General features: G+C 42.5%; 1 protein-coding gene across 1 annotated transcript in view; it reads right to left on the bottom strand.

The window, feature by feature from the left end:
* The window catches only part of LOC121540700 (receptor-type tyrosine-protein phosphatase eta), a 48,835-nt gene that overhangs the window by 7,218 nt on the left and 24,567 nt on the right, over window positions 1-17,050 (bottom strand). The window contains exons 2-5 of the mRNA XM_041849737.1: window positions 3,531-3,546; window positions 3,116-3,322; window positions 2,604-2,861; window positions 523-783 (exon numbers count right to left, since the gene is read on the bottom strand). Of these exons, the coding sequence (XP_041705671.1) occupies window positions 523-783; window positions 2,604-2,861; window positions 3,116-3,322; window positions 3,531-3,546 (742 nt within the window). The remainder of the gene's footprint in view (window positions 1-522; window positions 784-2,603; window positions 2,862-3,115; window positions 3,323-3,530; window positions 3,547-17,050) is intronic.

The raw sequence follows: 17,050 nt of genomic DNA, 5'->3' as shown, positions 1-17,050 counted from the left end.
TGAATAAAAATAGCTTCTTAGCAAAGAGCAATTTCTCAAGCAAGAATTGAGCTAGGACTGTCTGGGAGAGATCTGAATGGGGAGGGGAAAACTGAAAACTAGCTGTTATTGGCAGAGAGGGTTGGAACTCTTTCTTATTGGTCTTTTAACAAATGTACCGCCTGGTGATGTCACACGGCAGGCCAAAACTCCATCCCACCAAAACAGAAAGACATTTCAGGCGGTCTTTTCAAACAGCTCCTACACTAAAAGGGAATTATCATAATTTTCACATTTTCAGAGTATTATTCCACCCTCATAGTGTGGAAATATATACAGTATATAAAACACAGGAAAATCACATTTGTGACTACACAGGCCCTTTAAAGGCCCCAATATACACTGTCCAGAGGGATGGATCAGCCTCTAGACATGAAAAATGTCCATTAATACCAAGAGTTCCGCTACTCAAGAACATCAGATACAGAATGTTGCATGAAGCAGTTAAGAAATAAAGCCCAGACAATTTAAACTTCATCTTACTTGTAAAGAGTGAAACACTGATAGTTTTGCCTTCAGTCATGTCATCTCCAGCCACTGCAGTGACCCTGAATGTGTACTTCACTCCAGCAGTCAGCTCAGTTACGTTAAAGGCTGTCTCATTGGTAGTTGTATTCATATCTCTAACGCCACCAGTCCATTCTACTCTGTAGAAGGATCTGTTTCCCAATGGTTCAATCCAGCTCAGAGACACAGATGATGTTGTGATTTCAGAGACAGTGAGGTTCCTGATGACTTCAGGTTCTGTGCATGCAAGAAATGTACATTTTGGGAGAAGACCATACCATTAGATTACTTAGTACCTACCTACAGTACTCTATTACAGGATTCCATCACTTCTGGTTCCAAAAAAGAAAGAGGACTTTACCCCCCCCCCCCATTTTAGGGGACCAAATTCACTTATATGTGTATTAAAGTAGTAAAACGTTAAGCATTTGGACCCATGTTCATAGCAAGCAATGGCTACATCAAGCTCGTGACTTTGCAAGTTTGTTGGATGTGTTTGCTGTTTGTTTTGGTTGTGTTTCAGATTATTTTGTGCCTAATAGAAATGAATGATAAATAATGTACTGTGTCATTTTGGAGTCACTTTTATTGTAACTAAGAATAGAATATACACTACATGACCAAAAGTATGTGGACACCTGCTTGTCAATCATCTCGTTCCAAAATCATGGGCATTAATATGGAGTTGGCCCCCTTTGCTGCTATAACAGCCTCCACTCTTCTGGGAAGGCTTTCCACTAGATGTTGGAACATTGCTGTGGGGACTTGCTTCCATTCAGCCACAAGAGCATTAGTGAGGTCGTGCACTGATGTTGGGCGATTAGGCCTGGCTCGCAGTCGGTGTTCCAATTAATCCCAAAGGTGTTCGATGGGGTTGAGGTCAGGGATCTCTGCAGGCCAGTCAAATTCTTCCACACCGATCTCGACAAACCATTTCTGTATGGACCTCGCTTTGTGCACTGGGGCATTATCATGCTGAAACAGGAAAGGGCCTTTCCCAAACTGTTGCCACAAAGTTGGAAGCACAGAATCGTCTAGAATGTCATTGTATAGTGTAGCGTTAAGATTTCTCTTCACTGGAACTAAGGGGCCTAACCCGAACCATGAAAAACAGCCCCAGACCATTATTCCTCTCCACCAAACTTTACAGTTGGCACTATGCATTCGGGCAGGTAGACTTCTCCTGGCATCCTCCAAACCCAGATTCGTCTGTCGGACTGCCAGATGCTGAAGCGTAATTCATCACTCCAGAGAACACGTATCCACTGCTCCAGAGTCCAATGGCGGCGAGCTTTACTCCACTCCAGCCGACGCTTGGCATTCATTGCGCATGGTGATCTTAGGCTTGTGTGCAGCTGCTCGGCTATGGAAACCCATTTCATGAAGCTTCTGACAAACAGTCATTGTGCTGACGTTGCTTCCAGAGGCAGTTTGGAACTCTGTAGTGAGTGTTGCAACCGAGGACAGATGATTTTTACCCGCTACGTGCTTCAGCACTTGGCGGTCCCGTTCTGTGAGCTTGTGTAGCCTACCACTTTGCGGCTGAGCCGTTGTTGCTCTTAGACGTTTCCACTTTACAATAACAGCACTTACAGTTGACCGGGGCAGCTCTAGCAGGGCAGAAATTTGACTAACTGACTTGTTGGAAAGGTGGCATCCTATGACGGTGCCACGTTGAAAGTCAGTGGGCTCTTCAGTAAGGCCTTTCTACTGCCAATGTTTGTCTATGGGGTATGATATTTTGTGCGTGTAACTGTCTCATAATTATTCACGATTCATTCAGGACTATCTGTAATCATGGTAGCATGCACTTTAATGTAGATGTGTTTAGAAACATTCTATTCTTATTTACAATAAAAGTGACTCCAAAATGACACAATACATTATTTACCATTCATTTCTATTGGGCAAAAATAATCTGAAATGTCTTATTGCAGACAGACATGGCAACTTTCAAATCATCACGTTCTTGGATGCAAACAAATAACGTATAAATGAATACGAATAGTATCTGTGGCATTGAAACAATCTGACATTAAAGTAGCTGAGTTACTTACCTGTATACTTAGAAACTGTCTCGCTCTGTCCTTCAATTGTGTTATCTCCAGCCACTGCAATGACTGTGAAGTGGTACTGCACTCCAGCAGTGAGAGCAGTAACATTAACAGAAGTTCCTGTGATATTCTGACTGTCACTGATATTGCAATCAGTCCATTCTACTCTATAGAAGGAACTGTTTCCCAATGGTTGAGTCCAGTTCAGATACACAGATGATGTTGTGATTGCAGAGGCCGTAAGGTTCATGATGACAGGCTCTGTGCGTGCAAGAGAGGTGGGTGGGGGAGAGAGAAGAAATATGTCTGGAATTACTACAGAAGTAGGTGTTGTGAGTAAGACCCATGAACATACACCATAGGGTAGGAAGGCATTGAGGAGGTTCCGTAGAGATTTAGTAGAGAGAAGACTACAGTTCAAAAAGCTACAGTCGTTTAAGGAGAGCTTGTCAGGATCAACATTGAAAGTTATTTTGAGTCCAGGACAAGGCTTAATCATGGTCAAAAATACTCACTTGTTGTGGAGCAGCAGTTGAATTTTAGGCCATCTTTACACAGGACAATCACTCTGTATGTGGACCCAGGACACAGTCTAGGCAGGGTGGCTGTAGTTGAGTTGGAGTAAACTGAGGTATTGCCAGTGCTCACGCTGCAGTTGGCAACTACCTGAACAGTAATCTCTGTGGATGTTACAACGCCTTTGAAACTCATACAGGAAGTGCCTAAAATGGTAGGAGAGTTCAGAGTTGAGGGAAACAAAATCAGGACTTTTTTGAAGATTATATAGTGTTTGAATAACAACATGTGCCTTGGTTATGTTTCTGGAACTTTAAAATGAAGTGTCCTTTAAATTATTAATCATCTATCTAAATAATATATTTACTTCAGATTCATCTTTCATAAATTCTCCAAGGGGAAAAGACTACTTACATTGAGCTTGTGATCCCTGTAAGGAAGAAAAAGAGGACAGTTAGCAGTCATACCAGTAGAGGTCAGAATTGTCTCAGAACAGCATTGTCAGAACACAAGTTGTCTCGACAAGGCTTGACCTATACCAGTGATCTTATCATCGAGGGCCACTTAATATCTGCCTACTTACATTTCAGCTTTTCAATCATAATTAGACAAAATATGCATCCTCATTTGAGTATGTTTAGTAGGTTTGAGAGAACACACATATAGAAGCACCCTTTGTCAGGAATCCAAAATCAGATAAAACATCAACAGCCATCTTCATAACATGTTTATTTCATAACATAGCAGTATAGCTACCGGTTCTCTACGGCTATGGGTGGGAAACACCTGCAGGGACCTGTGGCTCAACATCTCTGGCTCCTATATATTCCACAACCTGAATAAACTCTTTCTATGTCCCCTTGGGACAGACAGGTCATGACACACACTATTGAGGGGTTCTTTATCAGGGGTGAGGGTGATATGTGTAAAAAAAATGTTTTTGCATATCAAGAAGGGTTATTTACTGCTGTGATGGTTGTGAAAAAACATCCTGTTCTTTCCCTCTCCACCATGTTTTCCTTTATGCCATGAAATGCTACACTGTTAAAAAGTTCCTGTAATTTTACGGTACACTACAGGCTACTGGTTGCAGTGAAAGTACGGTAAACAACAAGTTACTGAATCTTGTGTATTTGTGCCAACCTTCAGTGGAAATGTTGTACCAGTTTAAAAGGATTCTCGGGGAACTGTTGTATACTTTTTAGCCAGAACTTCTGAAAGTAACGTCCACGAGCCAAAAGTGGTCCCCGAAAATTGCGTACTACATCACATATGTGCAGACATGTACAACAAGTAAATTCTCCATCTATCTCACTCTGCTGTTTGTGATTTTTTGTAACTGTCACTCAAATGGCGAGGGTCTGAATCTCATTGGCTGGAACTCGAATTGCTAGGGGGCTGGCCCACATGGGGGGAAATGTAGGGAAAATTGCGCAGCACAGCTTCCTGAAAACAGTCACTTTCAAACTAGGGATTTTGTGGCTAATTGACTTAAGACAGTAATTCTCTCATAGATTATGCATGTATGAACTGCACATTAACAAATTCAGCCAAAAGCGGGGGGTTTAAAAAATACTAACTAGTCACCAATGTAACGGAGCATGTCTTTAAGTGGTTGATAGTTATGTTGTCAAAGGTTGAGCACCTCTTTTAACACTGTCAGTTCTGCCATCTTTGCAAAGCATGTGACAATACAGACCTGCACTGTTAAGGGGTTACTGTACATTTCACAGTACCTTAATGGCAGTTAATTGAACGTCACTGAGCTCTTAAGTAAGGACATTCTACTGCCAATGTTTGTCTATGGAGATTGCATGGCTGTGTGCTCGATTTTATACACCTGTCAGCAACGGGTGTGGCTGAAATAGCCAAATCCACTAATTGTAAGGGGTGTCCACATACTTTTGTATATATATAATGTAGCTTAAAGGTCCAATGCAGCCATTTTTATCTCAATATCAAATAATTTCTGGGTAAAAATTAAGTACCTTACTGTGATTGTTTTTAATTAAAATCTCTTAACAAAGAGCAATTTCTCAAGCAAGAATTTAGCTAGGACCAGTGGTGGAAAAAGTACCCAATTGTCATACTTGAGTAAAAGTAAAAGGTACCTTAATAGAAAATGACTCAAGTAAAAGTAAAAGTCACCCAGTAAAATACTTCTTGAGTAAAAGTCTAAAAGTATTTGGTTTTAAATATACTTAAGTAAGTATCAAAAGTAAATGTAATTGCTAAAAATAAGTATAAATAATTTAAAATTCCTTATATTAAGCAAACCAGATGACACAATGTTCTTGTTTTTTTAATTTACGGATAGCCAGGGGCACACTCCAACACTCAGACATAATTTACAAATGATAAGCAAATAAGAAAATGCTCATCCAGAAGCGGCGCTCCTAGTGGTCAGGGACTTTAATGCAAGCATACTTAAATCCGTTTTACCTCATTTCTATCAGCATTTAACATGTGCAACCAGTGGACAAAAACCTCTAGACCACCTTTACTCCACACACAGAGACACATACAAAGCGCTCCCTCGCCCTCCATTTGGCAAATCTGACCATAATTCTATCCTCCTGATTCCTGCTTACAAGCAAAAACTAATGCAGGAAGTACCAGTGACTCGCTCAATACGGAAGTGGTCAGATGACGCAGATGCTACGCTATAGGACTGTTTTGCTAGCACAGACTGGAATATGTTCTGGGATTCATCCAATGGCATTGAGGAGTATACCACCTCAGTCACTGGCTTCATCAGTAAGTGCATCTACGACGTCGTCCCCACAGTGACCGTACGTACATATCCCAACCAGAAGCCATGGATTACAGGCAACATCCGCACCGAGCTAAAGGCTAGAGCTGCGGCTTTCAAGGAGCGGGACACTAATCCGGAAGCTTATAAGAAATCCCGCTATGCCCTCAGATGAACCATCAAACAGGCAAAGCGTCAATACAGGACTAAGATTAAATCCTACTACACCGGCTCTGACGCTCGTCGGATGTGGCAGGGCTTGAAAACTATTACGGACTACAAAGGGAAACCCAGCCGCGAGCTGCCCAGTGACGCGAGCCTACCAGATGAGCTAAACGCCTTTTATGCTCACTTCGAGGCAAGCAACACTGAAGCATGCGTGAGAGCACCAGCTGTTCCGGACAACTGTGTGATCACGCTCTCCATAGCCAATGTGAGCAAGACCTTTAAACAGGTCAACATTCACAAAGCTGCAGTGCCAGACGGATTACCAGTACGTGTACTCAAAGCATGCATTGACCAACTGGCAAGTGTCTTCACTGACATTTCAACCTCTCCCTGACGAGTCTATAATACCTACATGTTTCAAACAGACCACCATAGTCCCTGTGCCCAAGAAAGCGAAGGTAACCTGCCTAACTGATTACCGAACCGTAGCACTCACGTCGGTAGCCATGAAGTGCTTTGAAAGGCTGGTCATGGCTCACATCAACACCATCATGCCGGAAACCCTAGACCCACTCCAATTCGCATACCGCCCCAACAGATGACGCAATCTCAATCGCTCTCCACACTGCCCTTTCCCACCTGGACAAAAGGAACACCTATGTGAGAATGCTGTCAATTGACTACAGTTCAGCGTTCAACACCATAGTGCCCACAAAGCTCATCACTAATCTAAGGACCCTGGGACTAAACACCTCCCTCTGCAACTGGATCCGGAACTTCCTGACGGGCCGCCCCCAGGTGGTAAGGGTAGGCAACAACACATCTGCCACGCTGATCCTCAACACTGGGGCCCCTTTAGGGGTGCGTGCTTAGTCCCCTCCTGTACTCCCTGTTCACCCACGACTGTGTGGCCAAGCACGACTCCAACACCATCAATACGTTTGCTGACGACACAACAGGGTTAGGCCTGATCACCGACAACGATGAGACAGCCTATAGGGAGGAGGTCAGAGACCTGGCAGTGTGGTGCCAGGACAACAACCTCTCCCTCAATGTGAGCAAGACAAAGGAGCTGATCGTGGACTATAGTAAAAGGAGGGCTGAACAGGCCCCCCTTAACAAAGTTCTACAGCTGCACCATCGAGAGCATCCTGACCGGTTGCATCACCGCCTGGTATGGCAACTGCTCGGCATCTGATTTTAAGGTGCTACAGAGGGTAGTGCATACGGCCCAGTACATCACTGGGGCCAAGCTTCCTGACATCCAGGACCTATATACTAGGCAGTGTCAGAGGAAGGCAAAAAAAAATGTCAAAGACTCCAGTCACCCAAGTCATAAACTGTTCTTTCTGCCACCGCACAGCAAGCGGTACAGGTGTGCCAAGTCTAGGACCAAAAGGCTCCTTAACAGCTTCTACCCCCAACCCATAAGACTGCTGAACAATTAATCAAATGGCCAACCGGACTATTTACATTGACACCCCCCCCCCCCTTTATTTTTACACTGCTGCTACTCGCTGTTTATTATCTATGCATAGTCACTTTACAAATTACCCCCGCAGATTGACTCAGTACAGGTACCCCCTGTATATAGCCTCGTTATTGTTATGTAATTTTCTTGTGTTACTTTTTGATTTTATTTTTTTACTTTAGTTTATTTAGTAAATATTTTCTTAACTCTATTTCTTGAACTGCATTGTTGGTTAAGGGCTTGTAAGTAATCATTTCACAGTAAGGTCTACACCTGTTGTATTCGGCGCATGTGACAAATAACATTTGATTTGATTTGAGTACTTTTGGGTGTCAGGGAAATGTATGGAGTAAAAAGTTATTTTCTTTAGGAATGTAGTGTCGTAAAATAAAAAAATGTAAAAAATATAAATAGTAAAGTACTGATGCCCAAAAAATTATACTTAAGTAGTACTTTAAAGTATTTTTATTTTAGTACATTTCACCACCGGCTAGGACTGTCTGGAAGTGGGGACGGGAAAACTAGCTGTTATTGGCTGAGAGGTTTGGAACTCTTTCTTATTAGTCTATACCGAACAAAAATATAAATATAAATGCAACATGTAAAGTGTTGGTCCCATGTTTCATGAGCTGAAATAAAAAGCACAAAAAGCTTATTTCTCTCCAATTTTGTGCACAAATTTGTTTCCATCACTGTTAATGACATTTCTCATTTGCCAAGATAATCCATCCACCTGACAGGTGTGGCATATCAAGAAGCTGATTAAACAGCATGATCATTACACAGGTGCACCTTGTGCTGGGGACAATAATAATAATATAATAATAATAATAATAATAATATAATAATAATATGCCATTTAGCAGACGCTTTTATCCAAAGCGACTTACAGTCATGCGTGCATACATTTTTGTGTATGGGTGGTCCCGGGGATCGAACCCACTACCTTGGCGTTACAAGCGCCGTGCTCTACCAGCTGAGCTACAGAGGACCATAAAAAGCCACTCTAAAATGTGGCCACTCTAAAATGTGGCACCGCCCAGGACCTCCACATCTGGCTTTTTTCACTTGCGGGATTGTCTGAGGCGGGGGAGGAGCGGTGCTGAGGAGTATTTCTGTCTGAAAATAAAGCCATTTTGTGGGAAAAAACTTATTCTGATTGGCTGGGCCTGGCTCCCCAGTGGGTGGACCTGGCTCCCAAGTGGGTGGGCTATGGCCATGGCTGAGCCCCTGCCCAGTCATGTGAAATCCATAGATTAGGGCCTAATTTATTTATTTAAATTGACTAATTTTCTTCTATGAACTGTAACTCAGTAAAATCTTTGAAATTGTTGCATGTTGCATTTATATTTTTGCTCATTATAATTTACAGCCTGGCGGTGTCACCAGGCAGGCCAAAACTCCATCCCACCAAAACAGGCTGCAATTTCAGGTAGTCTTTTCAAACATCTCTTACACAAGAAGGGCATTACCATAATCTTCACAATTTCACAGTATTATTCCAACCTCAAAGTGTGGAAATACACTATATATAACACACAGGACAGTCATTACATTAGTTGACAACTACTAAGCATTCTTTGTGGTGAGCACACTTGGGACTCAGCCTCTTGGTTGACATCCAACTGACCTTCCTGTCTCACCATCCACTAGTAAGCTTGACATAGAACAATAACTACTCGCAGCAAGCTGACGGTAAATTATTGAAACATTAAATTACCAGAAAATGCACAGTAATCTCTTAACAGTACAGCTCCTGATTATGACAAATTAGGTGCTCAACCTTCATCAACATAATGACAAAACCACTTAAACGGGTACAACACTTCCACTAATGGTTGGCACAAATACAACATATTTCAAACCATGCCCCCAAATATGCTAATGTGCCCCCCGCCAGCACATTGCCCACACTACACAAAGTACAGTAATGATTGTACCTTATATTGAATACATTGGTAGAAAAATGTACCATTATACTAGATTTTGTGCACATGTACCCTTAAAAGGTACCGACCAGAACCATGGTGGTACCTAACAGTGTGTGCCATAAGCACATCTGAAGTATCCCGTAGATCATTATCAATAAAATGTCACAATAAGATGAAGAGCGTTGGATTTGCCTGCTGGGGGGGAAAGGAGACCCCCAGCTCCACTCAAACTATTGACAACCGTGTGCCATTTTCAAGAGATTGTTAAGTAAATGTTAACTACTTGGTTGTAATATCATCACCTCTTGAAGAGCAATAGTCAGAATTGTGCACATTTAGCTCTATCATCAGGGTTATACAGCAAGTAACTGCATGCTTTTCATGATCAGTAAACATCAATTGATCATGTAGTTTCAGATGCGTGACGGTAGCCTCACGATATCTCTCAATATTGCGCACCATTAATTGGATAAATAAAACTGAACTATACCTGACAAGTATGACTGGTTTAGGTTAATTTCTCATCCTTTGTGGACTCTGCCTGTCAAGCAGCAGAAGGGTGCATTTGCCGTCCGATGTACTGTTAGCTGATAATGTTTACTCTGCAAGCTACCGGTAGAAACTTTGTACAGTTGGCTAAACATAGCAGTAAGTAGACCTAATGTACTCTGTTCTCCAACCAAGTTGGCAAAAAGTATCCCCTTTTCAACATAGTTTTGAAGTGTTTAACCTAGCTAGCTAATAACAGACCATGTCAATATTGCTAGTCAACAAGCTAACTTTCAGGGGATAAACTAGATGGCTATATCGAAATATTGTTTGATTTGCTTGCCATCTATGGTGGTGATGACAGTAGTCCGAATGACAACTTTACCAGGATGAGGACTTGCCGATGCCAAGCTTTTTCCAAAAGGCTAATGATGAAGCAAGCTAAATGACACGTTGTTTGCTTAGCTAGCTAGCTACATGCGAAATGGATAAGCTACCCTCACGTATCTCAAAATACATGATCAATTGATGTTTACTGATCTTGAAAAGCATGCAGTTACCTGCTGTATTACTCTGATGACAGAATTAAAATGTGTAATAATCGGAAAAGTGTAGTTCTGACTATGCTCTTCAAGAGACGATGATATTAAAACCAAATAATTATAGCTAACATTAATTTAACAATCCCTTGAAAATGGCACGTAGTTGTCAATGATTTTAGCGGAGCTGGGGATCTCCTTGCCCCCAGCAGCCAAATCAAACGCTCTGCACACTTATAGGTCGTTGAAAATGACCTATAAGTATAACTCTTGAACCCGTCATTTGTTCTACCTGGGGACAGAGGGTTCTTCATGAGAGGGTTCTAAATGGAACTCAAAAGGGTTCCTCTACAGGGACAAATCAAAGGGTTGTACGTGGCATCTAAAAGGGTTCCCCCATAGGGACAGATGATAGAATCCTTCATGAGAGGGTTCTACGTATAACCCAATTGGGTTCCAAAACAGCAGGGTTCCCCAACTGGCAGCCCGTGGGCTGAATTTGGCAAGCGGGTGATTTTATTTGTCCCCAAAGTTTTCTGAGCCAATTTCTTTATCTATCTTTACAGAGTGTCAAAACACCACCAAATCAGTTCCAACTTATTTTAATTTTGGAAATCTGTTCCAAAGTATTCCCACACATAAAAGAGATATATATGTGATTGTATGCAAATGTAAGCAAGGTTTGAAATGATTATGTTTTAGTCAAATATTATATCTGTTTGGGCTTCTTGCGGTCAATTTGCAGTCTACCTATTATTTGTAATTATGTTCCGGCCTTCTGACCATCCGCTCAAGAAAAAAATGGCCCACGGCTGAATATAGTTGATGAGCCCTGCCCTACATTGACAAAACAAAAACAAACCCAGGGTTCCTTGTGAGATGGTCCTAAAAGACCTAATGCTTCTACGTGGCACCCAAAAGCGTTCCCCCATAGGGACAACTGACAGAATATTTATTGATGCTAATCTTTTAACAATCTCAATCTCTACCCAGAGACCCAGTGGCATAGCAGGAAAGTCAGATCGCTGGCAACCAAGAAATTGTGAGATCAAATCCTAAATTAGGTTAACTCCCAAGTAATCAGAATACAGCAGCATACTGTCCCTTACAGCAATAATACATTAACTTAATGAAGAGCCCTCTGGTTTGGGTAACCATACAAAAGGTTATTCAAAGAACATATAAAAAGGTTCTCCACAGCAGCCCAAACAATTGACAGTGAAGAACCCTTTTTTGATACTAACTAGAACCTTCTTTTGGAGAGTGTAGGTCATCTGAAGTCTCCAAGCCTGATACCACATTACCCACCCGTGGAACACCTTCCTAATATTGAGAGGAGGTGTTCTTAATGTTTGGTGTACTCAGTGTATAAGACAGTCTAGTGACATAGTAACTTTTCCAGTTACATTTTGGTATTTTCTTGGGAAAGAGGTAATGTAAATGGTTGCTCTCTGGCTTAAAGGCCCATTATGAGCTACAGTGCATTCAAAAATTCCACATTTTGTTACGTTACAGCCTTATACTGAAATTGATTAAATAGCTATTTTTTCGTCATCAATCTACACATAAAAACCCATAATGACAAAGCAACAACAATAGGTTTTTATAAATTGTAGCAAATTTTTTTTTAGAAAATAACATATTTACGTAAGTATTCAGACACTTTACTCAGTACTTTGTTAAAGCACCTTTGGCAGCGATTATAGCCTTGAGTCTTCTTGGGTATGACGCTAAAAGCTTGGCACACCTGTATTTGGGGAGTTTCTCCCATTCTTCTCTGCAGATCCTCTCAAGCTCTGTCAGGTTGGATGGGGAATGTCGCTGCACAGCTATTTTCAGGTCTCTCCAGAGATGTTCGATCAGGTTCAAGTCCAGGCTCTGGCTGGGCCACTCAAGGACATTCAGAGACTTGTCCCGAAGCCACTCCTGAGTTGTCTTGGCTGTGTCCTTTCGTCGTTGTCCTGTTGGAAGGTGAACCTTCGCCCCAGTCTGAGGTCCAGACGGCTCTGGAGCAGGTTTTCATCAAGGATCTCTCTGTACTTTGCTCTGTTCATCTTTCCCTCGATCCTGACTAGTCTCCCAGTCCCTGTCGCTGAAAAACATCCCCACAGCATGATGCTGCCACCACCATGCTTCACCGTAGGGATGGTGCCAGGTTTCCTCCAGACGTGACGCTTGGCATTCAGGCCAAAGAGTTAAATCTTGGTTTCATCGGACCAGAGAATCTTGTTCCTCATGGTCTGAGAATCTTTAGGTGCCTTTTGGCAAACTCCAAGCGGGATGTAATGTGCCTTTTACTGAGGAATGGCTTCTGTCTGGCCACTCTACCATAAAGGCTTGATTGGTGAAGCGCTGCAGAGATGGTTGTCCTTCTGGAAGGTTCTCCGATCTCCACAGAGGAACTCTGGAGCTCTGTCAGAGTGACCATCAAGTTCTTGGTCACCTCCCTGACCAAGGCCCTTCTCCCCCGAATGCTCAGTTTGGCTGGGCTGCCAGCTCTAGGAAGAGTCTTGGTAGTTCCAAACTTCTTCCATTTAAGAATGATGGAGGCCACTGTGTTCTTGGGGACCTTCAATGCTGCAGAAATTTTTTGGTACCCTTGTCCAGATCTGTGCCTCGACACAATCCAGTCTCGGACCTCTACGGACAATTCCTTCAACCTCATGGCTTCGTTTTTGCTCTGACATGCACTGTCAACTGTGGGACCTTATATAGAAAGGTGTGTGCGTTTCCAAATCATGTCCAATCAATTGAATTTACCACAGGTGGACTCCAATCAAGTTGTAGAAACATCTCAAGGATGATCAATGGAAACAGGATGCACCTGAGCTCAATTTCGAGTCTCATAGCAAAGGGTCTGAACACTTATGTAAATAAGGTATTTCAGTTTTTTTTTAAATATAAATGTGCAAATATTTCTAAAAATCTGTTTTCACTTTGTCATTATGGGGTATTGTGTGTAGATTGATGAGGAAAAACATTTATTTAATCCATTTTAGAATAAATCAAATCAAATTTTATTTGCCACATGCGCCAAATACAACAGGTGTAGACATTACCGTGAAATGCTTACTTACAGCCCTTAACCAACAATGCATTTATTTCTTAATAAAAAAGTAAAATAAAACAACAACAAAAAAGTGTTGAGAAAAAAAGAGCAGAAGTAAAATAAAAGAACAGTAGGGAGGCTCTATACAGGGGGGTACCGGTGCAGAGTCAATGTGCGGGGGCACCGGCTAGTTGAGGTAGTTGAGGTAATATGTACATGTGGGTAGAGTTAAAGGCTGTAAAGTAACAAAATGTGGAAACGGTCAAGGGGTCTGAATAATTTTAGAATGCACTGTAGCTCACAGCTGGCCTTTAAGCCAGAGAGCAACCATTTACATTACCTATTTCCCAAGAAAATACCAAAATGTAACTGGAAAAGTTACTATGTCACTAGACTGTCTTATACACTGAGTATACAAAACATTAAGAACACCTGTTCTCAATATTAGGAAGGTGTTCCATGGGTGGGTAATGTGGTATCAGGCTTGGAAAAAGTGAAGGGGTCTGAATACTTTCCGAATGCACTGTATGTCCAGAGACCAGTGTAGTCTCTGGACTACAGTCTCTGAAGCTGGAGACTCTTATCTCCCTCACTAACTTTAAGCATCAGTTGTCAGAGCACCTTACCGATCACTGCACCTGTACACAGCCCATCTGAAATTAGCCCGCCCAACTACCTCATCCCTATATTGTTATTTATTTTGCTCATTTGTACCCCAGTATCTCTATTTGCACATCATCTCTTGCACATCTATCATTCCAGTGTTAATACTAATTGTAATTATTTTGCACTATAGCCTATTTATTGCCTTACCTCCATAACTTGCTACATTTGCACACACTGTATATATATTTATTTCTGTTGTATTTTTGACTTTGTTTTGTTTTTCCCCATATGTAACTCTGTGTTGTTGTTTTTATCGCACTGCTTTGCTTTATCTTGGCCAGGTCGCAGTTGTAAATGAGAACTTGTTCTCAACTGGTTTACCTGGTTAAATAAAGGTGAAATAAAATAAAAGTGTGTGCCTTTAGATCATATCAGGTGGTGCACAGGTTTTCCCCTTTCTTACACCGCACAGGGAAATGGAACAGAAAAATAGTTCCCTCTATGGCCTGATTAGCTATTATAGAACCCAAACTCAAGCGCTCTCACACACACACACACACACACACACACACACACACACACACACACACACACACACACACACACACACACACACACACACACACACACACACACACACACACACACACACACACACACAGCCCTTTCCCCACTATTTTCTCTGTGCTCTGATGTATCATGGTAACATGCCAGTTTCCTGGTCCAGTCCAACACAATCTTAATGATTAGTCAAAACTAAACATTCCACCATCACAAACTGCAGGCCTTGGCTGATGTCCTGCGGTCCACTCTGTTTACCAGACGGCTAAACATTAAACCCACATCATCACCGGCCCACTGGTTGAGGCCCCTATACAAACCCTGTTCTCTCCCACACATCCTCAGCTATGTAGTCCAGTAGATGAGGAGATTCATTAACTCCACTTAACATATTGGTTATTGTCTGGTTAGAAGAGTCCTAGCCTTCATTACATTAGCGATAATAAGGGCACACTTCACAACTCAGGTAACAACAATGATGAGGAAGTTGATTGAAATGTTGTAATAAAAACCCGGACCCAGACCCAGATCAAAACCTGGACCCAGAGCAAAACCCGGACCCGGACCAAAACCCAGACCTTTCAGATCCAAACCTCCAGATAGCAGCCCAGTCATTGTGACATTCAGTGGGGCAGGAAGATGTCCTCAGTCACCACTCCCCCCCCCGGTACTCCTTGGAGACCCTTCTCCCCTCCTTACCCTTTCAATCGCTATTCATATCACCAACCCTGCCCTTCCTCCCCACTCCCTCCCTCCTGCCTGCCTGCCTGCCACCCCTCCCAACCTTCCACTCTCTTCTCTCACCCTCCTCTGTTCTCCTATTCTTCCTGAAGGCCAGGGGCACCGCACAGGGTGTGGGTTGGTGAGGTTAGGTTCTCTGATGTAATGAAGGTCTGGCAGTGCTCACATTGTGATAAAGTGAAGAGACCGAGACTTACTGGCGTCTTGTAACTTGAAATACAGCTATAGATGTTTTTCATAAACTGACATGAACCATCTACAGTGGGGAAAAAAAGTATTTAGTCAGCCACCAATTGTGCAAGTTCTCCCACTTAAAAAGATGAGAGAGGCCTGTAATTTTCATCATAGGTACACGTCAACTATGACAGACAAATTGAGAAAAAAAAATCCAGAAAATCACATTGTAGGATTTTTAATGAATTTATTTGCAAATTATGGTGGAAAATAAGTATTTGGTCACCTACAAACAAGCAAGATTTCTGGCTCTCACAGACATGTAACTTCTTCTTTAAGAGGCTCCTCTGTCCTCCACTCGTTACCTGTATTAATGGCACCTGTTTGAACTTGTTATCAGTATAAAAGACACCTGTCCACAACCTCAAACAGTCACACTCCAAATTTCACAATGGCCAAGACCAAAGAGCTGTCAAAGGACACCAGAAACTAAATTGTAGACCTGCACCAGGCTGGGAAGACTGAATCTGCAATAGGTAAGCAGCTTGGTTTGAAGAAATCAACTGTGGGAGCAATTATTAGGAAATGGAAGACATACAAGACCACTGATAATCTCCCTCGATCTGGGGCTCCACGCAAGATCTCACCCCGTGGGGTCAAAATGATCACAAGAACGGTGAGCAAAAATCACAGAACCACACGGGGGGACCTAGTGAATGACCTGCAGAGAGCTGGGACCAAAGTAACAAAGCCAACCATCAGTAACACACTACGCCGCCAGGGACTCAAATCCTGCAATGCGAGACGTGTCCCCCTGCTTAAGCCAGTACATGTCCAGGCCCGTCTGAAGTGCATTTGGATTATCCAGAAGAGGATTGGGAGAATGTCATATGGTCAGATGAAACCAAAATATAACTTTTTGGTAAAAACTAAACTCGTCATGTTTGGAGGACAAAGAATGCTGAGTTGCATCCAAAGAACACCATACCTACTGTGAAGCATGGGGTTGGAAACATCATGCTTTGGGGCTGTTTTTCTGCAAAGGGACCAGGACGACTGATCCGTGTAAAGGAAAGAATGAATGGGGCCATGTATCGTGAGATTTTGAGTGAAACCCTCCTTCCATCAGCAAGGGCATTGAAGATGAAACGTGGCTGGGTCTTTCAGCATGACAATGATCCCAAACACACCGCCCGGGCAACGAAGGAGTGGCTTCGTAAGAAGCATTTCAAGGTCCTGGAGTGGCCTAGCCAGTCTCCAGATCTCAACCCCATAGAAAATCTTTGGAGGGAGTTGAAAGTCTGTGTTGCCCAGCGACAGCCCTCAAAACATCACTGCTCTAGAGGAGATCTGCATGGAGGAATGGGCCAAAATACCAGCAACGGTGTGTGAAAACCTTGTGAAGACTTACAGAAAACGTTTGACCTGTGTCATTGCCAACAAACGGTATATA

Source organism: Coregonus clupeaformis, chromosome 26 (genome assembly GCF_020615455.1).
Source record: "Coregonus clupeaformis isolate EN_2021a chromosome 26, ASM2061545v1, whole genome shotgun sequence".
Lineage (NCBI taxonomy): Eukaryota > Metazoa > Chordata > Actinopteri > Salmoniformes > Salmonidae > Coregonus > Coregonus clupeaformis.
Note: the sequence above shows the minus strand (reverse complement) of the source record. Positions and strands in the feature narration are given on the sequence as shown.